The sequence below is a fragment of the Aquarana catesbeiana genome, linkage group LG10 (assembly GCF_042186555.1).
Source record: "Aquarana catesbeiana isolate 2022-GZ linkage group LG10, ASM4218655v1, whole genome shotgun sequence".
Taxonomy (NCBI): domain Eukaryota; kingdom Metazoa; phylum Chordata; class Amphibia; order Anura; family Ranidae; genus Aquarana; species Aquarana catesbeiana.
In genome coordinates this window covers 174,105,362-174,127,828 of record NC_133333.1, presented here as the reverse complement: position 1 = coordinate 174,127,828, position 22,467 = coordinate 174,105,362, and the positions used below count along the sequence as shown (strand labels likewise).

General features: G+C 45.2%; 1 protein-coding gene across 3 annotated transcripts in view; it reads right to left on the bottom strand.

The window, feature by feature from the left end:
• PRKCZ (protein kinase C zeta) overlaps nt 1-22,467 on the bottom strand; it is a 608,643-nt gene that overhangs the window by 8,402 nt on the left and 577,774 nt on the right. For all 3 annotated transcript variants that reach the window (XM_073602984.1, XM_073602983.1, XM_073602985.1), the window contains one exon: nt 18,882-18,997. In XM_073602984.1, coding sequence (XP_073459085.1) covers nt 18,882-18,997 — 116 coding nt within the window. The remainder of the gene's footprint in view (nt 1-18,881; nt 18,998-22,467) is intronic.

Genomic DNA, 22,467 nt, shown 5'->3' with positions numbered 1-22,467 from the left:
TCTTAGGTAAGGGAAACTGACAGCGAAGCCGTGAGTCACACTGTGCTTTCTGAAAGGTCCAGTGTGTCACCTAGAAGGCTTGGGGAAGGAGGAGAGGGGCTGGCAATAGTGGTAGCGATCTGAGCAGGATCTGAGCACCCCCCCCCCCCCCCCCCCCCCAAAGGCACTCTTTATTTTGGTTTTGGAAAGCGTGGAGAGGGATTAAAAGAGCTGTCAGGTGTTTATCGCTTTGTGTGTCCCAGTCACACAAGTCACCCTCTTTGTCAGGTTTACCAGTATCCTTCATCAAGTGTGAATTTTTATTTTTTGACTTTTAGCTAAGACTTCAAGAAATCTTTAACCACTTCAGCTCCAGAAGATTTACCCCCCATTTCCTGACCAGGAAACATTTTGCAATACGGCACTGCATTGCTTTAACTGACAATTGTGCGGTCCTACGACACTATAGCCAAATAAAATGTCCTTTTTTTTCCCCCACAAATATAGCTTTCTTTTGGTGGTATTTGATCACCTCTGCGGTTTTTATTTTTTGCGCTATAAACAAAAAAACTCACAATTTAAAAAAAACAAAACTTTTTTTTACTTTCTGCTAGAGCTGCACGATTATCGTCAAGAATCGAGCTTGACTAAAGTGTTTCACAATTCTTTCTGTGCAAAGAATTCTCTCTGCTCTTCTGAAGCCACAGCCATAAGGCCCCTTTCACACGAGGCGGACTCCGCTTCCACAGAGTCCGCCGGCTCAGCGGGAGACCTCTCTGTTGATCTCCGCTGAGCCGGCGGATGACAGGTCCCTCTCTGCTCACTGAGCGGGGAGGGGCTTGTCAGGCGCCGCTGCCGCCTATGGAGGGATCGGATGAAAACGGACAGCATGTCCGTTTTCATCAGATAGCAATGGACCTGGACGTAGGGACATCCGTCGCTCCATAGGCTAACATGGAGCGCCCGTTCAGGTCCGCCGTTAAAACTGACAGGCGGACCTGAACGGTCCGATCGTGTGAAAGGGGCCTAAGGAAGAGAAAAACTGGGCAGTCTGCCAAGACTCACAACATTCTTTAGCAGTTTAACTTAAGTATAAACATTGTAACAATTTGTCAATAGAATAGACTGTGTGAAAGTGAAAAAAGTTTAACCACTTAAAAACTAAACCTTTTTCTGACTAGGGATGAGCTTCAAGTTCGAGTCGAACTCATGCTCGACTTGAACATGGGCTGTTCGCAAGTTCGAACAGCGAACAATTTGGGGTGTTCGCGGCAAATTCGAATGCCACGGAACACCCTTCAAAAGTCTATGGGAGAAATCAAAAGTGCTAATTTTAAAGGCTTATATGCATGGTATTGTCATAAAAAGTGTTTGGAGACCTGGCTCCTGCCCCAGGGGACATGGATCAATGCAAAAAAAGTTTTAAAAACGGCCGTTTTTTCGGGAATAGTGATTTTAATAATGCTTAAAGTGAAACAATAAAAGTGTAATATCCCTTTAAATTTTGTACCTGGGGGGTGTCTATAGTATGCCTGTAAAGGGGTGCATGTTTCCCGTGTTTAGAACAATCTGACAGCAAAATGACATTTCAAAGGAAAAAGTCATTTAAAACTACTCGCGGCTATTAATGTATTGCTGGTCCGACAATACACATAGAAGTTCATTGATAAAAACAGCATGGGAATTCCCCACAGGGGAACCCCAAACCAAAATTAAAAAAAAAAAAATGACGTGGGGATTCCCCCTAAATTCCATACTAGGCCCTTCAGGTCTGGTATATTAAGGGGAACCCCGGCCAAAATTAAAAAAAAAAAAAAAAAAAATAGCGTGGGGTCCCCCAAAAATCCATACCAGACCCTTATCCGAGCACGCAACCTGGCAGGCCGCAGGAAAAGGGGGGGGGGGACGAGAGAGCGCCCCCCCCTCCTGAACCGTACCAGGCCACATGCCTTCAACAATGGGAGGGTGCTTTGGGGTAGCCCCCCAAAACACCTTGTCCCCATGTTGATGAGGACAAGGGCCTCATCCCCACAACCCTGGCCGGTGGTAGTGGGGGTCTGCGGGCGGGGACTTATCGGAATCTGGAAGCCCCCTTTAACAAGGGGACCCCCAGATCCCGGCCCTCCCCCCTGGTACCCTACCATTTCACTAAAAAACTGTCAAAAATGACAAGAGACAGTTTTTGACAATTCCTTTATTTAAATGCTTCTTCTTTCTTCTATCTTTCTTCTATCTTCCTTCATCTTCTTCTTCTTCCTCCAGTGTTCTCGTCCAGCATCTCCTCCGTGGCGTCTTCTTCTCGGGCCGCTCCGCATCCATGGCATGGAGGGAGGTTCCCGCTCTTCATCTTCTTTTCGGGCCGCTCCGCATCCATGCTGGCATGGAGGGAGGCTCCCGCTGTGTGACGCTTCTCTTCTGACGGTTCTTAAATAACGGGGGGCGGGGCCACCCGGTGACCCTGCCCCCCTCTGACGCACGGGGACATGATGGGACTTCCCTGTGGCATTCCCCATGACGCCACAGGGAAGTCCCGTCAAGTCACTGTGCGTCAGAGGGGAGCAGGGTCACGGGGTGGCCCCGCCCTCGTTATTGGAGAAGTGTCACACAGCGGGAGCCTCCCTCCATGCCAGCATGGATGTGGAGTGGCCCAAAAAGAAGATGAAGAGAAGAGCGGGAGCCTCCCTCCATGCCATGGATACGGAGCGGCCCGAGGAGAAGAAGGGAAGAAGACACCGCGGAGGAGATGCTGGACGAGAACACCGGAGGAAGAACCAGAAGATGAAGGAAGAAAGAAGAAGCATTTAAATAAAGGAATTGTCAAAAACTGTCTCTTGTCATTTTTAACGTTTTTGACAGTTTTTTTTTTAGTGAAATGGTAGGGGTACTTTTGTACCCCCTTACCATTTTACACAGGGGGGAGGGCCGGGATCTGGGGGTCCCCTTGTTAAAGGGGGCTTCCAGATTCCGATAAGCCCCCCGCCCGCAGAACACCAAAACCACCAGCCAGGGTTGTGGGGATGAGGCCCTTGTCCTCATCAACATGGGGACAAGGTGTTTTGGGGGGCTACCCCAAAGCACCCTCCCAATGTTGAGGGCATGTGGCCTGGTACGGTTCGGGGGGGCGCTCTCTCGTCCCCCCCCTCTTTTCCTGCGGCCTGCCAGGTTGCGTGCTCGGATAAGGGTCTGGTATGGACTTTTGGGGAGACCCACGCCGTTTTTTTTTTTTAATTTTGGCACGGGGTTCCCCTTAATATCCATACCAGACCTAAAGGGCCTGGTATGGAATTTAGGTGGACCCCCTCGCGTCTTTCTTTTTTTTTTATTTTGGTTCGGGGTTCCCCTGTGGGGAATTCCCATGCCGTTTTTATCAATGAACTTCTATGTGTGTTGTCGGACTGGCAATGCATTAATAGCCGCGAGTAGTTTTAAATGACTTTTTTTCCTTTGAAATGTAATTTTGCTTTCAGACTGTTCTAAACATGGGAAACATGTGCCCCTTTACAGGCATACTATAAATACCCCCCAGGTACGAAATTTAAAGGGATATTACACTTTTATTGTTTCACTTTAAGCATTATTAAAATCACTGCTCCCGGAAAAACGGCCGTTTTTAAAACTTTTTTTTGCATTGATCCATACCCCTGGGGCAGGACCCAGGTCCCCAAACACTTTTTTTATGACAATAACTTGCATATAAGCCTTTAAAATTAGCACTTTTGATTATTCATGTTCATGTCCCATAGACTTTAACGGTGTTCGCACAAATTTTTTGCCTGTTCGCATGTTCTGGTGCAAACCGAACAGGGGGGTGTTCGGCTCATCCCTATTTCTGACATTTGTTGGTTTCAAGTTTTTTTGCTAGAAAATTACTTAGAACCCCCAATATATATAATAAAAAAAAAAATATATATATATATTTTTTTTTTAATAGACAGGTACGTCCATTTGAATTCCTCGCCGTGCCATTGCGTGCCGGCCGGGAGCTCCGTGAGTCGGGTCGCGGGTCCCGCAGACTCGATCGCCTCACGGAGAGGACGAACAGGGAGATACTGAGGTAAACAGCATCTCCCCGTTCTGCCTAGTGACAAGTGTCACTGATCACTGCTCCCTGTCATCGGGAGCAGTGATCAGCGTAGTGACACTGCTAGCCCATCCCCCCTACAATTAGAATCACTCCCCTAGGACACACTTAACCCCTCCCCGCCCCCTAGTGGTTAACCCCTTCACTGCCAGTATCATTTACACAGTAATCAGTGCAATTTGAATCGCATTGATCGCTGTATAAATGACAATGGTCCCAAAAATGTGTCAAAATTGTCCGTCATAACGTCGCAATCATAATAAAAATCGCTGATCACCGCCATTACTAGTAAAAAAAAAAAAATATTAATAAAAATGCCATAAAACTATCCCCTATTTTGTAAACGCTATAACTTTTGTGCAAACCAATCAATAAACGCTTATTGCGATTTTTTTTTTTTTACCAAAAATATGTAGAAGAATACGATCAGCCTAAACGGAGGAAAAAACATTTTTTTTTTATATATTTTTGGGGGATATTTATTATAGCAAAATGTAAAAAATAATGCGTTTTTTTTCAAAATTGTCGCTCTTATTTTGTTTATAGCGCAAAAAATAAAAATCGCAGAGGTGATCAAATACCACCAAAAGAAAGCTCTATTTGTGGGAAAAAAAGGATGTCAATTTTGTTTGAGAGCCGCGTCACATGACCGCACAATTGTCAGTTAAAGCGACGCAGTGCCGAATCGCAAAAAGCTCTGGTCAGGAAGGGGGTAAAATCTTCCGGGGCTGAAGCGGCTAGAGAATAAAATGGTGGTTGTTGCTTGCAATATTTTATGTCACACTGTATTTGCGCAGCAGTCTTTCAAATGCAATTTTTTTGAAAAAATGACTTTAATGAAGTAAAAGAAAAAATTACCAGTAAAGTTACCCTATTTTTTTTGTATAATGTAAAAGATTTTACGTCGGGAGAACATTTTGGCCAAAATCATGCAGCTCTACTTTCTGCTATAAATATCCAATAAAAAGATGTAAAGATTTCTTCATCAATTTAGATTAATATGTATTCTGCTACATATTTTTGGTAAAAAAAATTCCAAGCAGCATATATTGGTTTGCGCAAAAGTTATCATGTCTACAAAACTATAGGATATATTTTTGGAATGTCTATTTTTATTTTTTTTTACTAGTAATGGCAGCGATCAGCTACTTATAGCGGGACTGCGATATTGCAGTGGACGAATTGGACATTATCAGACACTTTTTTTGGGGACCAGTGACATTATTACAGTAATCAGTGCTAAAAAAAATATGCACCGTCATTGTACTAATAATACTCCATATTCCCATCGCACACGTTCCTGGGTAAGCTTTCAAAAGTTTGGGTGCTGCAGCAACAACGAGCTGGAAACTGGTTCAGCAAGTCAATAGTAGATATTTGCCAGCACATCATGGATCGAAGTATTGTCCAAACGGATTGTTTATTGCATGATCACATCACATGAACAGTGCACAGAGGACCCCTTCGTCAGGCATGTGAATTTGTTGCTCTTGTACCCTTTTCCTTTCTTGTCCTTTTTCACTGTGTATATATCTATCTTTTTTCCGTCTATCTTTTTTTTTTCCCGTTTTACATTCCTTTTCTTTTCCTGTTCCTACTCATCTTTATTTATTTACACTTTTCTGTGCCCTCCACTACTCTTTGGTCCTGACTTTCTCTTCCACTAGTTTTTTCTTCTTTGTCTCCTTTCCTTGTCTGTACTTCCGCTCTAGTGGCTGTTTCTCTCTATTCACTCACGCCTCTTCACACACTGTTTTCTTCACACCCCTTGATCTTGATTGTACGCAATCTGCCTAGATGGGCGGGGTTCCCTGACGTCTTACGTTTCCATGACATTGGCAGCCCCAGCCGCGTCCCCCGTTGCTTGGTTATCGCTGGCCACAGCGTGCATGCGTGGCTGCCGATTGCTGTTTTGATTGGATCCGACATGGTGCTAAGCAACCACGGATCCCTGCACTGAGGCCGATCTGTATAGCGATGTGCCCTATCATCAAGTCTGCTTTGACTGTCACTGGGGATGCATACTGCAAGGTTTGCATACACATTACACACAGGTTGGTAAATATATCAATATGATATCTGGCAACCTTTGTTTCCACATAAGCCTGTGACATTTACTTTAACTTACTAAGCTTTTGGCGGGACTTGTGACGTCACACCTGTCAAGGGGTGGGTGGATCTTTGTTTCTTGCTCCTTTTTGATTGGTTGATGGTTATCTAAATACTTTACACTATTATCCCACATTTATCACATGCCTGACAAAGGGGTCCTGCCCTCCAAAACATTGCACGGTTCTTATGATGTGATTATGCAATAAACAATCCGTTTGGACGCTACTTCGATGGTGTGCTGGCAAATATCTACTTTGTCATTATACTAATGACACCGACTGGGAAGGAGATCAAAGGGCTGTGTGCCTAGCTGGTGATTCAGTGTAGTGGGGGGAGGTGCTTTTACTAGTGGAAAGGATACACCTGCTTTACAGGAACACAGGATCCATACCTTCTGTACTGACAGAAAGGCAGATCGCTATTCTGCCTGTGTATAGAACGATCAGCGGGTCCTGTTATGTAGAATCACAACCGCTGATAGGCACACGCGATGATACCCGGAAGTGCAGGCTCACACACATGTATGTGTGTGTGTGTGTATATATATATATATATATATATATATATATATATATATATATATATATACACACATACACACACACACACACAGTATCTCACGAAAGTGAGTACACCCCTCACATTTTTGTAAATATTTCTTTTCATATGAGAACACTGAAGAAATTACACTTTGCTACAATGAAAGTAGTGAGTGTACAGCTTATTTAACAGTGTTAATATGCGGTCCCTTCAAAATAACTCAACACATACCTATTAATGTCTAAACCACTTGCAACAAAATTGAGTACACCCTTAAGTGAAAATGTCCAAATTGGGCCCAAAGTGTCAGTATTTTGCGTGGCCACCAATATTTTCCAGCACTGCCTTAACCCTCTTGGGCATGGAGTTCACCAGAGCTTCACAGGTTGCCACTGGAGTTCTCTTGCACTCCTCCATGATGGCATCACAGAGCTGGTGGATGTTAGAGACCTCGCGCTCCTCCACCTTCCGTTTTGAGGATGCCCCACAGATGCTCAATAGGGTTTAGGTCTGGAGACATGCTTGGCCAGTCCATCACCTTTACACTCAGCTTCTTTAGCAAGGCAGTGGTCATCTTAGAGGTGTGTTTGAGGTTATTATCATGTTGGAATACTGCCCTGCGGCCCAGTCTCTGAAGGGAGAGGATCATGCTCTACTTCAGTATGTCACAGTACATGTTGGCATTCATGATTCCCTCAATGAACTGTAGCTCCCCAGTGCCGGCAGCACTCAGGCAGCCCAAAACCATGACACTCCCACCACCAAGCTTGACTGTAGGTAAAATACGCTAGTCTTCGTACTCCTCACCTGGTTGCTGCCACACACGCTTGACACCATCTGAACCAAATAAGTTTATCTTGGTCTCATCAGACCACAGGACATGGTTCCATTAATCCATGAACTTAGTCTGCTTGTCTTCAGCAAACTGCGGACTTACTTGTGCATCATCTTTAGAATAGGCTTCCTTCTGGGATGACAGCCATGCAGACCAGTGTGCGGCGTATGCTCAGAGCACTGATAAGCTGACCCCCCCACCCCTTCAACCTTTGCAGCAATGCTGCAAAGACAACCTCTGGATATGACGCTGAGCATGTTCAACTTCTTTGGTCGACCATGGTGAGGCCTGTTCTGAGTAGAACCTGTTCTGTTAACCACTTGAGCCCCGGACCATTATGCTGCCTAAGGACCAGAGGTCTTTTTCCAATTTGGCACTGCGTCGCTTTAACTGCTAATTGCGCGGTCATGCAATGCTGTACCCAAACGAAATTTGCGTCCTTTTCTTCCCACAAATAGAGCTTTCTTTTGATGGTATTTGATCACCTCTGCGGTTTTTATTTTTTGCGCTATAAACGGAAAAAGACCGAAAATTTTGAAAAAAAATGATATTTTCTACTTTTTGTTATAAAAAAAATCCAATAAACTAAATTTTAGTCATACATTTAGGCCAAAATGTATTCGGCCACATGTCTTTGGTAAAAAAAATGTCAATAAGCGTATATTTATTGGTTTGCGCAAAAGTTATAGCGTCTACAAACTAGGGTACATTTTCTGGAATTTACACAGCTTTTAGTTTATGACTGCCTATGTCATTTCTTGAGGTGCTAAAATGGCAGGGCAGTACAAAACCCCCCCAAATGACCCCATTTTGGAAAGTAGACACCCCAAGGAAATTGCTGAGAGGCATGTTGAACCCATTGAATATTTATTTTTTTTGTCCCAAGTGATTGAAAAATGACAAAAAAAAAAAAAAAAAAAAAATATTTACAAAAAGTCGTCACTAAATGATATATTGCTCACACAGGCCATGGGCCTATGTGGAATTGCACCCCAAAATACATTTAGCTGCTTCTCCTGAGTATGGGGATACCACATGTGTGGGACTTTTTGGGAGCCTAGCCGCGTACTGGACCCCGAAAACCAATCACTGCCTTCAGGATTTCTAAGGGTGAAAATTTTTGCTTTCACTCTTCACTGCCTATCACAGTTTCGGAGGCCATGGAATGCCCAGGTGGCACAAAACCCCCCAAAATGACCCCATTTTGGAAAGTAGACACCCCAAGCTATTTGCTGAAAGGCATGGTGAGTATTTTGCAGCTCTCATTTGTTTTTGAAAATGAAGAAAGACAAGAAAAAACATTTTTTTTTTTTCTTTTTTCAATTTTCAAAACTTTGTGACAAAAAGTGAGGTCTGCAAAATACTCACTATACCTCTCAGCAAATAGCTTGGGGTGTCTACTTTCCAAAATGGGGTCATTTGGGGGGGTTTTGTGCCACCTGGGCATTCCATGGCCTCCGAAACTGTGATAGGCAGTGAAGAGTGAAATCAAAAATTCACGCCCTTAGAAAGCCTGAAGGCGGTGCTTGGTTTTCGGGGTCCCGTACGCGGCTAGGCTCCCAAAAAGTCTCACACATGTGGTATCCCCGTACTCAGGAGAAGCAGCAGAATGTATTTTGGGGTGTAATTTCACATATTTCCATGGCATGTTTGAGCAATATATCATTTAGTGACAACTTTGTGCAAAAAAAAAAAAAAAAAAAAAAAAAATTTGTCTCTTTCCCGCAACTTGTGTCGCAATATAAAATATTCCATGGACTCGACATGCCTCTCAGCAAATAGCTTGGGGTGTCTACTTTCCAAAATGGGGTCATTTGGGGGGGTTTTGAACTGTCCTGGCATTTTATGCACAACATTTAGAAGCTTATGTCACACATCACCCACTCTTCTAACCACTTGAAGGCAAAGCCCTTTCTGACACTTTTTGTTTACATGAAAAAGTTTTTTTTTTTTGCAAAAAAATTACTTTGAACCCCCAAACATTATATATTTTTTTAAAGCAAATGCCCTACAGATTAAAATGGTGGGTGTTTCATTTTTTTTTTTTCACACAGTAATTGCGCAGCGATTTTTCAAACGCATTTTTTGGGGAAAAAACACACTTTTTTTAATTTTAATGCACTAAAACACGCTATATTGCCCAAATGTTTGATGAAATAAAAAAGATGATCTTAGGCCGAGTACATGGATACCAAACATGACATGCTTTAAAATTGAGCACAAACGTGCAGTGGCAACAAAATAAATACATGTTTAAAAGCCTTCAAAAGCCTTTACAGGTTACCACTTTAGATTTACAGAGGAGGTCTACTGGAAAAATTACTGCACTCGATCTGGCCTTCGCGGTGATACCTCACATGCATGGTGCAATTGCTGTTTATGTTTGACGACAGACCGCCGCTTGCGTTCGCCTTAGCGCGAGAGCAGGGGGCGACAGGGGTGTTTTTTTTTTTTTGTTTTTTTTTTCTTTATTATTTTTTTGCTTTTTTAATCTTACTTTTAAACTGTTCCTTTCATATTTTTTTTTTTAATCATTTTTATTGTTATCTCGGGGAATGTAAATATCCCCTATGATAGCAATAGGTAGTGACAGGTACTCTTTTTTGAAAAAATTGTGGTCTATTAGACCCTAGATCTCTCCTCTGCCCTCAAAGCATCTGACCACACCAAGATCGGTGTGATAAAATGCTTCCCCAATTTCCCAATGGCGCTATTTACATCCGGCGAAATCTAAGTCATGAAATACTCGTAGCTTCCGGTTTCTTAGGCCATAGAGATGTTTGGAGCCACTCTGGTCTCTGATCAGCTCTATGGTCAGCTGGCTGAATCACCGGCTGCATTCTCAGGTTCCCTGTTGAGACAGGAGAGCCAGAGAAAAACACGGAAGACGGTGGGGGGGGGGGGGGGGGCATTCCCTCCCACGGCTTGTAAAAGCAGTCTAGAGGCTAATTAGCCGCTAGGATTGCTTTTACATGAAAGCCGACCGCTGGCTGAAAAGAATGATACCAAGATGATACCTAAACCTGCAGGCATCATTCTGGTATAACCACTCAAAGTCGTGAATGGCGTACCTGAAGACAAAAAAATGGTTAACAATGGTTAACAATAAAGCACAGTAAAGTGTAAATAATTACACACCTGAAAAACAAACATGATAAAACATAATAACAATAACAATAAAACATTGCAGAATAGAATACAGTAAAAAAGAGCAGAACAATAGAGAGAGAGAATAGAGAGAGAGAGAACAATAAAACAACAACTATTTTTTTTTATTTCATATTTTTTTTTTTTTACACTTTTTTTGTAACTAACTTTTATAACGGTAACCGGTTCCAGGTTCGGGTCTCTCAAAATGCGATGGCATCTTGGGAGACCCTGTGAAAGTGTGCCTAGTCTGTGCAATGCTGTACCCTACGCTAATACTCAACTAGTGAATGGTAGCGTTCAAAACATTCACCAATGCAAAGACCAGGATTGTCAGGACAGGAGGGACAATAATAGCGGGTGTCACGCCTATATCCGCGCTTGCTGCAGACACAACATCTTTTTTGGGGGGCGTTGGGTAGGGGTACTCGGGAGGACATAAAAATGCCTCTCATGCAGCCGACTGCATTTGGTTGGGGATGTGAATGGGGGAAGTACGGGCGCTGCAGAAGCGGTGGGTTCCCAATTAGGATTGGCGAATGCAGCAGGAAGGGCACTATGGGCACGATGGGCCTGTGTTTGTCTTTTTGGTGGCAGCGGGACACTACTTGTGCTTGCCACCTCACCAGCTTGAACTGCACTTATGGGACTCGCCACGTCACCACGTGTTACTGCAGTGCTGGTTTGACTACGACCGGGGTGTACTAGGCCGCTGGCGCTTGCCAGTTCACCAAAACGCTACCAAAAAACGTTAGCGATCGCAGGGATCAGGCCTGACTCTGCGAACGCTGCAGTTATGCGTTTAGTGTTTTGTAAGTGTCAGTGATCGATCGATACTGCACTTGGGTGGGCTGGGCCGGGCCGGGCGGAGGGGCAAAACGCAGGTGCTAGCAGGTATCTGGGCTGATCCCGCTAACACTGCGTTTTTGGGAACCCTAAACTGCTGGGGACGCTAGTATAGATCTGATCGGATCAGATATTGATCCGTTCAGATACTATACCACTAAGGGAGGTGTATGCTGCGTGCGTGGGTGTTAGCGGTACTGGCGCTAACCTGACGCTGCCTGGGGCTGGTGCTTGCCAGTTCACCAAAACGCTACAAAAAAAACTGTTAGCGATCGCAGGGATCAGGCCTGACTCTGCGAACGCTGCAGTTATGCGTTTAGTGTTTTGTAAGTGTCAGTGATCGATCGATACTGCACTTGGGTGGGCTGGGCTGGGCCGGGCGGAGGGGCAAAACGCAGGTGCTAGCAGGTATCTGGGCTGATCCCGCTAACACTGCGTTTTTGGGAACCCTAAACTGCTGGGGACGCTAGTATAGATCTGATCGGATCAGATATTGATCCGATCAGATACTATACCACTAAGGGAGGCGTATGCTGCATGCGTGGGTGTTAGCGGTACTGGCGCTTACCTGACGCTGCCTGGGGCGACGCATATCACCGCCGGGCGATCAGGGGGCTAAACCTTTATTTGGTAATAAACGGCGGGTGCCCTGACACTATAAAAAATAAACGAACTAACCAGCGTCATCCGTAACGGTTATACGGTGATCAGTGGTGAAAGGGTTAACTAGGGGGCAATCAAGGGGTTAAAACATTTATTAGGTAGTATATGGGGGTCCCTGACGCTATAAAACGCTGACGGCGAACCTAAATATTTACCTCACTAACTAGCGTCACCAGCGACACTAATACAGCGATCAGAAAAATGATCGCTTAGTGACACTGGTGACAGGGGGTGATCAAGGGGTTAAAACTTTATTAGGGGGGGTTAGGGGGGTACCCTAGACCTAAAGGGGGGTAATACTAACTGTCCCAACACTGTAACTGTCACAAACTGACACTATGCAGTAATCAGAAAAAAAAAAAAAAAAAAAACTGCTGGTGTCAGTTTGTGACAGGGGGGGGGGGGGGGGGGGTGATTGGGGGGGGATCGGGGGGCGATCGGGGGGGGGATCGGGGGGCGATCGGGGGGGGGATCGGGGTGTTTTGTGTGCCTGGCATGTTCTACTGTGTGTGTGTGTGTTGGTGCACTCACATAGATGTCTTCTCTCCTCGGGCCGGAACGGAAAATACCGACCCGAGGGGAGATGACATCACTTCCTTTGCTGCTGTTTAGCATACAGCAGCAAAGGAGTGTTTTCATTGGCCGGCGGCGATCGCGAGGGGGGGGCCACGAACGGATGGTCTCCCCCTCATCACCGATCGCCGCTGGACAAAAGACGACCGCCTCGGGCACCGGGGGGGGGTCCGATCGGACCCCCCACCCGCGGAAGGCAAATCACGTACCCTGTACGTGATTTTGCCTGTCCGTGCCACTTTGCCGACGTACATCGGCGTGAGGCGGTCGTCAAGTGGTTAAACCGCTGTATAGTCTTGGCCATATGGGGTACTCACTTTTGTTGCCAGTGGTTTAGACATTAATGGCTGTGTGTTGAGTTATTTTGAGGGGACAGCAAATTTAGACTATTATACAAGCCGTACACTCACTACTTTACATTGTAGTAAATAGGGGTGCAACGGATCAAAAAACACACGGTTCGGATAGTTCCTCGGATCAGGAGTCACGGTTCGGATCATTTTCAGATAAAAAAAAAAAATAAATAAATAATCTGCCCCACTGTAATAATATCCACAATCTCCCCCACTGTAATAATATATTAGCAGGGTATGGCAGAGTATTGACAGGGTATGGCAGAGTATTGGCACTGCTGCCATCCGACCTCTCCCCTCCACTGTACAGATCAGTACACAGAGGGGAGAGAGGAACCGGCGTCATGACATGGTGGTAAACGTCCGCCAGGTGTACCAAGGTGGCCGGCGCTCCGGAGCTAGGCCGAAGCCGCGGCCTTTCCTAAGGCGGAGGCAGCGGCGCGCTCCGCGGAGCGCATGTGTGCCGATCCGAACAGGTTGAACCGTTCGGATAACGGATCGGTGACGATTTGTTGCACCCCTAGTAGTAAAGTGTCATTTCTTCAGTGTTGTCACATGAAAAGATATAACAAAATATTTACAAAACAGTGAGGGGTGTACTCACTTTTGCGGGATACTGTGTATATATACTATGGAGATGCGACCCCATGTCACAGGTGCATATGAGCCATGTATGCCTGATTTTAGTAGGCTTGCTAATTGTACACCTATGTGCTGGCTTCATAAACAGCCCAGGAATAGAGGTCAGTGCTCTGACAGGAAGTCTGGCCTGGTAGGTCGGGAGGGTCCCAGTAGGAGATGGCTCCAGGAGAAAGACAGGGCGTCTCGGAGTCTAAGGCTGCAGGTGGCAGCCTGTGTGCATGTCTGTAGCAGGCAGATGTGGCCCGCGACCAAAACAGCACAAAGCTGACAGTGAGTAAGCCAGGAGGCTATAGTTTGTGTTTATACAGTGATGGTGGAACCCCCCCGCCTGCAAGGGAAGATTACTGTTTGATCTTTTTCATTACCTTTATATAAAAGTGGGCTGCCATGCCCTAAAAACGCAGTCTGGAGTGGCACGTTTCTGGAAAACTGTATGCACCACTTGAACCTAATCACCCCAGATCGTCACAATACACACACGTGATCTTACACAGCGTGGCCACCCTGTAGCAGTAAAGGTACTATGAGGTGGTCAGCAAGTGGTTAATCTGTGACCTTAAGCCTGGGTTCATACTAGTGTGTTGCAGGACACCGCATGCGATTCGCACAGGAATCGCACCGCATTCCCTTGCACATCACATGCAATGTCTAAGCGATGCGATTTGAGCCAAACATTTTGTATGGCTCAAATCGCATCGGCATCAAAATGGTGCAGGACCCTTTTTTCCACACTTGAATTGCATTGCATGGGTTTTCACACCCATAAGTTCCGAGTCTGGCAATCGCACTGCGCTTTGCGATCGGTTTCAGAGTGTCGTTGATCGAACATTGACACCCGCAGTAGATCGCATGGATGACGTGCGATTGCAGTGCGGCATGGGAAAAGCATCAGTGTGAACCAGGGCTAAACAAGCAGCCAGTAAACTTAAAAAAAAAAAAAAAAAAATCTCCTTGTTCCAAGTAAGTGATTTGAGTGTGTAGAGAAGTCAGGATAAGAGTGGCAGCCCTAGAACCCACTCCTTTAATATAAATTTTTAGGGACAGCTTCGACAAATCGACAATCAACATGAACCATTTTTAATCCTTATGCTGCTAGCAGTAGTAAAAAGATAGCAAAGTATATCATATTTGCTTGTTTTAAACTTTTTTCTTTTTACAATTCTTCAGTTGCTTCCCGATTTCTAGAAAAGAAAGAAGGACGGCGCCCTCTAAGTGCAGCATGTATTTAAAAAATATTTTTTACAATAGATAAAAACACTCACGTTTGAGTTGCTAAAAACCAGCATGTAAAGTAGTTTCATCCGCGTGCTCTCGGGGGATGTGGGTGTCACGGGCCAGTGGGGGGGGTTCCTGGGATGTGAGTCCTGTGACCTGGTAGCTGTTCCGGTGGTGCCGAGGGTCCTCAGAGCCTCCGGGCGGCCAGGATGTCGGTCATGGATCTTCCGTGGAGCGCCGTGCTCACCCCGCTCCCGGAAGTGAAGATGCAGGTCAGCACGGCGCTCCACGGAGGATCCATGACCGACATCCTGGCCGCCCGGAGGCTCTGAGGACTCTCGGCACCACCGGAACAGCTACCAGGACCCAGGTCACAGGACTCCCATCCCAGGAACCCCCCCCACTGGCCCGTGACACCCACATCCCCCGAGAGCACGCGGATGAAACTACTTTACATGCTGGTTTTTAGCAACTCAAATGTGAGTGTTTTAATCTATTGTAAAAAATATTTTTAACATACATGCTGCACTTAGAGGGCGCCGTCCTTCTTTCTTTTTTATTGTTCCAGAGCTTCTTCTAGCTTTTATAGACTGGCTGCCTTCCATTTATTCAGCATCATTTTATCCTTACATGGACTAATACCAGAACTTGTTGTGAAACATTAACTACCACCATCAAGTTCCCCCTCTCAAGAACCCCCAACCCACCCCCTTCCCCCCACCATTTTTAGTTTTATGTACTCGGCTACCTCCATTGTGCGCCATATTAACCCCTTGATCGTTTATTTATTTCCCGATTTCTAGGCCTAGGCATAATTATGTCATATATCCCAGGAGTCTTCAGACGGGGAGGAAGGTATGTGTCTCAAAGTGATTTCTCTGTAAATTAAAATAAAGCACGGAGACATGAATGGATGGGTAAGTATACTTGGAGTATTAACCGCTACACACAGATGTACGTTGGCAGAATGGCACAGGCAGGCAAATGGGGGTACAGGTACGTCCCTTTAAATTTGGTGCCTTTCGCGGGAGCTCGATGTTCGATTGCGGTGTGGAGAGGTAGAACGGGGAGATGCCTATGTAAACAAGGCATTTCCCCATTCTGCCTTGCGTCATGACAGGGATCCAACCTGTGGTCGGGAGCAGTGATCGCTGTCATGTCCTAGGTAGCCCCCCCCCCCCAGTTGGATTCACTCCCTAGGACACACTTAACCCCTTCCCTGCCAGTGTCATAGTAATCAGTGCATTTTTATAGCTGTATAAATGACAATGGTGTCAAAAGTGTCCGATGTGTCCGCCATAATGTCGCAGTCACGATAAAAATCGCAGATCGCCGCCATTACTAATAAAAAAAAATGCCATAAAACTATCCCCTATTTTGTAGACGCTATAACTTTTGCACAAACCAATATACGCTTATTACAATTTTTTTTACCAAAAATATGTAGAAGAAAACATATCGGCCTAAACTGAGGAAAAATTTTTATATATTTTTTGGGAATATTTATTATAGCAAAAAGTAAAAAAATACTGCGTTTTTTTTCAAAATTGTTGCTTTTTTTGTTTATAGCGCAAAACAAAAACCACAGAGGTGATCAAATACCACCAAAAGAAAGCTCTATTTGTGGGAAAAAAAAGGACGTCAATTTTGTTTGGGTACAATGTCGCATGACCGCGCAATTGTCAGTTAAAGCGACGCAGTGCCGAATCGCAAAAAGTGCTCTGGTCAGGAAGGGGGTAAAATCTTCCGGGGCTGAAGTAGGTAAAGATGAATAGCATTTTCAGTTTGTGGTCTCAGATACAGTGTTATTCCACTTTAAGTGGCTGACTAGTAATTTGACTCAAGACAGGTCTTCCTGTGGTTTGAGACTCCTGCGATCTTTGCATCAATTTATTCACAGTTCAAACTGTGTTTTCAAATCCACTAATGTTTTTACAGGCAATTAGAGATCATAGAATTTGCAGCAAAATCTTATTAAATCCCTGAGTCATACTTACCTAGCTGGATGCAATATCTGTCCCCCGACGACTCGATTACTGAGAACCGAGCGATCAAATACTACCCCAGTCGCTCGGTTCTCAGGGCTCCCTGAGCAGAGAGCTGGTGACTGTCAGGGAGGAAGCAGCCGACTCGTGCTCTCAGCAGCTCACTTATGCGTGTACTTACAGGCAAGGCAGACTTTTCAGCATCAAACGTCCGCCGAATGAACGGACTTGCCCACGCATGAAGGGCCGAAAGTCCGTTCATTTTGAACGTGATGACGGGACCAGAAAAGGAAGTCAATCTCGCTTTTATCAGCGAGATTGATACCTTGCGAGCCCGTCGCGGGAGCCAGCGCCCAGCTGTCTCGCTCATCAGGAAAGGAAAAATGTCTTTTCCTTACCCAATGAGTGACAAGCATTGCTGACATTAAGGCCGGGTTCACACTGGTGCGGGGATCCCCGCCAATACCAGGCACTGTGTTTGGTATGAATCTTGAGGGGGGAACTCCACGCCAAATTTTACATTAAAAAACAGGCATGGGTTCCCCCTCCAGGAGCATACCAGGCCCTTAAGTGTGGTATGAATTTTAAGGGGAACCTCCTACGTCGAAAAAACGGCGTGGGGGTCCCCCCCAAAATCCATACCAGACCTTTATCCAAGCATGCAGCCCAGCAGGTCAGGAAAGGGGGTGGGGACGAGCGAGCGCACCCCCCCTCCTAAACCGTACCAGGCCGCATGCCCTCAACATGGGGGGTGGGTGCTTTGGGGAAGGGGTGAATGGGTAGGAGTACAATGTACCCCATACTCATTCACATAGGGCGGGGGGCTGGGATCTGGGGGGCCCCCCCTTATTAAAGGGGACTTCCAGATTCCGATAAGCCCCCGCCCGCAGACCCCGACAACCCAGCGGCCAGGATTGTCGGGAAGGGGCCCATCAACATGGGGACAACGTGCTTTGGGGTGGGGGGGGCCACAGGGCGCCCCCCCCTCCCCAAAGCACTCACCCCCCATGTTGAGGGCATGTGGCCTGGTACGGTTCAGAAGGGGAGGGGGCGCTCGCTCATCCCCTTTCCTGACCAGCCGAGCAGCGTGCTTGGATAAGGGTCTGGTATGAACTTTGGGGGACCCCCACGCCGTTTTTTCAGCATAGGGGGTTCCCCTTAAAGTCCATACCAGACCTAAGGGACATTGTCGCTTCCCTCTCGCTGCAATAGGAAAATGTGTTTTTCCTATTGCAGCAAACGCGAGATGTACAGTACCCTGTCGCCCGAGAACCAGCACGAACATTCTCGCAGGCAGGTGCTGTAGCTGCCCTTCCGTCGTATTTGGTCCGTCGGACCAGCATACAGACAAACAGATTTCCTGATAGGAACTGGCTCCGGCGGAGTTTCGGTGGGAAGATTTGAAACATGTTTCAAATCTAAAATCCGTCTGATTTTCGACAGGTCGGAAGTCCGATGAAGCCTACACACGGTCGGATTGTCCGACGGATTCGGCGAACAAGTTCGGTCGAAAAGTCCGCCCGTGTGTACACGGCATAAGAGGCTGAGCTGGGTGTCGGTCCAGGCACGTTGGCAGATCCTGACCACATGATCGCGATCTTTTCCAAGCTTGGACCGGCTCTGTAATGTCAGCCTTGTCTGCTGAAAATGGGTCACTGAACGATCTACACTGCTACAGGAGAAATACAGCCAAATGAGCTTTGGATGTACTTCTCCTTTAAGTCTCATTAATGTGTGCTAAAAACAAATTACAGTATACTGCACACGGATCATATCTTATTGAATGAAATATAGTCACAATATTATGTCTTATATTTAATAAACTTTAGTTTTTTCACTTAGAATCTTATCTATAAGCATGTGACCACAGAATTGCTGTATATAAACACTTTATGTTTCACGTTACGTACTCATCATCTGGTGTAAGTTGCACTGGCTCACTGGTAAACTGTGTGTCAAAGTTGTCCAAACCGTAATCATCTGTGATCTGTGGCTTGAAGGGTGGAACCACCTGCTTCTTCTCCAGCTAGGAAAAAAAAAAAGAAAAATGTCATTTGTGTAACAGCCATCTTAATTTCTAAAGTATGTCATGTTATTTTGCAACAAGTCTCCACCCCATCAACACATGTTACAGAAGAGGAGATCATACGGATGACCTACCAATGCAGAAGTGTTAAACCTTATTTGGCTCAGGATCACACATAAAAACAAAAATAAAGCACAGAATGCTTGTCACACACTTCCTAAACAAACAATGGTCGCGTGCAGAAAGGCATTAAGATACATATAGAAAATTAAACAAATACTGTAGAGTCAGACCACAGGAACATAAATATATACACCACACCAGGGCTCAGAGCACATTGATCGTGGGTAGAACGCAATCCTTCCTTGCCGACCACCCTAACCTGGACAGGAAGGGCAGCATTTGCTGGAACCAATCTGTATTTTCCTCCTGCAGCAGCTGAAAGTCAGCTTCTCCTTCCCCTCCCATCGGCATTCAGCTGCCAAAGGAGGAAAATTACAAGGGATCGTTACCAGTAAATGCTGTCCCCACCGCCCCTCCTTTCATCTTTTTTCTGCTGCCCTGGTCCCCTCTTCCCACTGTGGGTGATCTTTTAAGGATGGTAAGTGGGGAAGGGACCCCTTCTTTTTCTGAATTAACACAGTAAGTGATCGGTACCGATTTTAAGACTTGACATGTTGGGTATCTATTTACTCGGAGCAACTTCATTTTTTATATTTCACCAAACATTAGGCAATATAGTTCAAGAATGTGTCCTAAAATGAAATTCAGTGTATTGTTTACAGAAATATTATGTGACAAAAATTGGAACAACCACTATTTTATTCTCTAAAGTGTCTGCTTTCAAAAAATATACACTGTTCTGGGGGGTTTATGTACTTTTCAGGCCTAAAAACAAACGATGGCTCCAGCAAGGAAAGGCTTAAATTACAAGATGGCTTTTGTAGCAATTGCACACTCTATATTGTTTTTCCCATGAAAGTGGAGTTGCCCTTTAAGCTCTGTATATTATATTAGCTGTCTTATCCTCTGAATCTACTGGTTATTCTAATATATCATATATTCATCTTCTGTTCACTTTGAGCTGTCTATGTACCTGTCAGGTTTACTTTGCTTCTTTATGAACTCTGCGTATTTTCCTCATTGTATTCTGGCCTAGTTGGACAAATCACGCAGGGGAGCAGTACATGACTGCACAACAGACTTGAATCAAAGTGAGCAGAGTCCATGTGTTCCTAGGCCCTTGTTTTGTAGAAGACTCAAGAGAGTTTCCTGACAAGTACTTAACAAGTGCAGTTAATGAGAAGGTAAATAGGCTGATGTGCACAGAGAATTTGAATTGCAAGCCCAGAGGAAGGGAATTCGGGAAGAAACTAGTATGTGTGTAGATAGATAGAAGATGCTCAGCTCTAGACCAGTGTTTCTCAACCTTTTTCCAGTTAGGGCACCCTTGAAAAGTATTTTCAGTTTTGAGGCACCCCAGTTTAAGGCTTGATTCACAGTACCGTGTGACACACAAACATGCTGCTTCTTAGCAGAAACACAGGGTTGTCATTAATTCCTAATGGCTCACCCCACGCATTGGCAAAGGCAGTGTGTTTTTGGTGCAGTGCAAGTAACAAAAGCCCAATGTAATGAATGGACTGCCCTACACACAGCAGCACAGATGTGAACATCCACTTTGGGGTGCTCGCCTCCACACCCCAAACCCCTCTCTGCTCACCTCCATATTTTTTCCTTAAAGGGATGATCAGGGGGATTAGGGTAACTTTGGCCTCTTATGCCCCTAACATGCAACAGGACCACTTTCTTAGAAATACCCTGGAAAGACAACTGATCATGGGAGGGGATCTTAATGTCCCATTGATACCTATACCTCAACAGGCTTATCATCTGTTTTACCTGGTATACAGAAGCGGATCTCCCAATCAATTCATTGAGCAAGATTAGTGGTTATGTGGTGTCTTTTTTCACTCAGGGAAAGAGATTATTCTTTTTTTTTCGGTACCACATAAGGTATACTCTCGTATCGATCTCTTTTTTATTCCCCATAGTCAATTACATGCGGTTGTTGAAGCTACTATTGGGTCGATCACTTGGTCGGACCATGCGCCAATCTTTCTGAAATATAAAAAATCTCGGATATCCGACGCTTGGGTCCTACGATGTGGAAACTCAATGAAAGCCTCCTGCAGGACACTTCTATTTTGGCGGATGTCCTTAGGGAGGTGACATGGTTTTTCCAGGCTAATGATAATCCAGAATGTGCCCCTGGGGTGATCTGGGAGGCCAATAAAGCAGTGACTCGAGGTGTTTTGATTAAACATGGTGCTAGGATTAAACGTGAGAGGGAAGCAAAGTTAACATCTTTGTTAATAGATATTCACCGGTTACAATCACTTCATAAAACATGCTCCCACCACAGATGTGGAACAAGATCTTTTGGAGTGCCCGTAGGCAAGTTACGGATTTTCTTCACTATAAAGCCAAAATGGCAATACAGGTAGGACGTAAATGCATCTATGAGTCTGGTAACAAATGTGGCAAATTAGCCAGAGCCTTGCGTGAGCAACAATCAACGGCGTACGTTCCATCGATCTTAGGTGCCGACAGAGAAAATTCTATTGTACCCAAACAAATTGCCCAGTCATTTGGGGATTTCTATTCCTCTTTATAATTTGCACTTTGATCCCCCTGATTAGTCTGTGATGGACAATTACCTGGCATCCTCTGGAAAGCCTGGTCTTCCGCCCAATGCATAGCAGGAATTGGAGGAACTACAAGCTGCAGTGAGCTTGGCGAAGATGGGTAGGGCACCAGGTCCGGATGGTTTTATATTGCAGTACTATAAACTTCTTTTGCCCACCCTGGGGCACTACCTTGTTAAGATGTTTAATGGGCTGGGCGACTCAACCTCTTTTCACACAGAATCTTTGAAGCCCTTATCTCGGTAATACCCAAGGAAGGTTGTAATCCAAAGCACTTGTATATCAAAGCGAATTTCCCCATAAGAAATAATGGAAAATCAAATTGTTTCTCAACCATTTATTCAGAAGTCCTTCAGTTTATAGTCAATATAAAAAGATTATAGCAATGTGATAGATTGCATAACCATAAAATGTCCATCCACAAATGAAAGCCTCCACAAGGGGATTAGAAGCAAAATCCAGCAGGAGTTACAGAAGATAAAAGAGAGAAGAAGAGAGGCGCCTCTAAGTGTAGCAATTTAAATTTACATTTAATGAAGGTACAACATTTAGAAATTCACATAGTTGATGATTAAAAGAGGCACATGGCACAGGCATCCGGGGTAAAGCTGTCCACATAGACCATCCCCTGCACCACCGGCTCTCACCAATGTCAGTCTGCAATCATGACCAGGAAGACTACCCTCCAGTAGAACGATCTGAAAGCGTGGCTTGAACCACTTGTGGAGCACAGCGCGGAGGGGACGACGAGGAGGGTGGTCA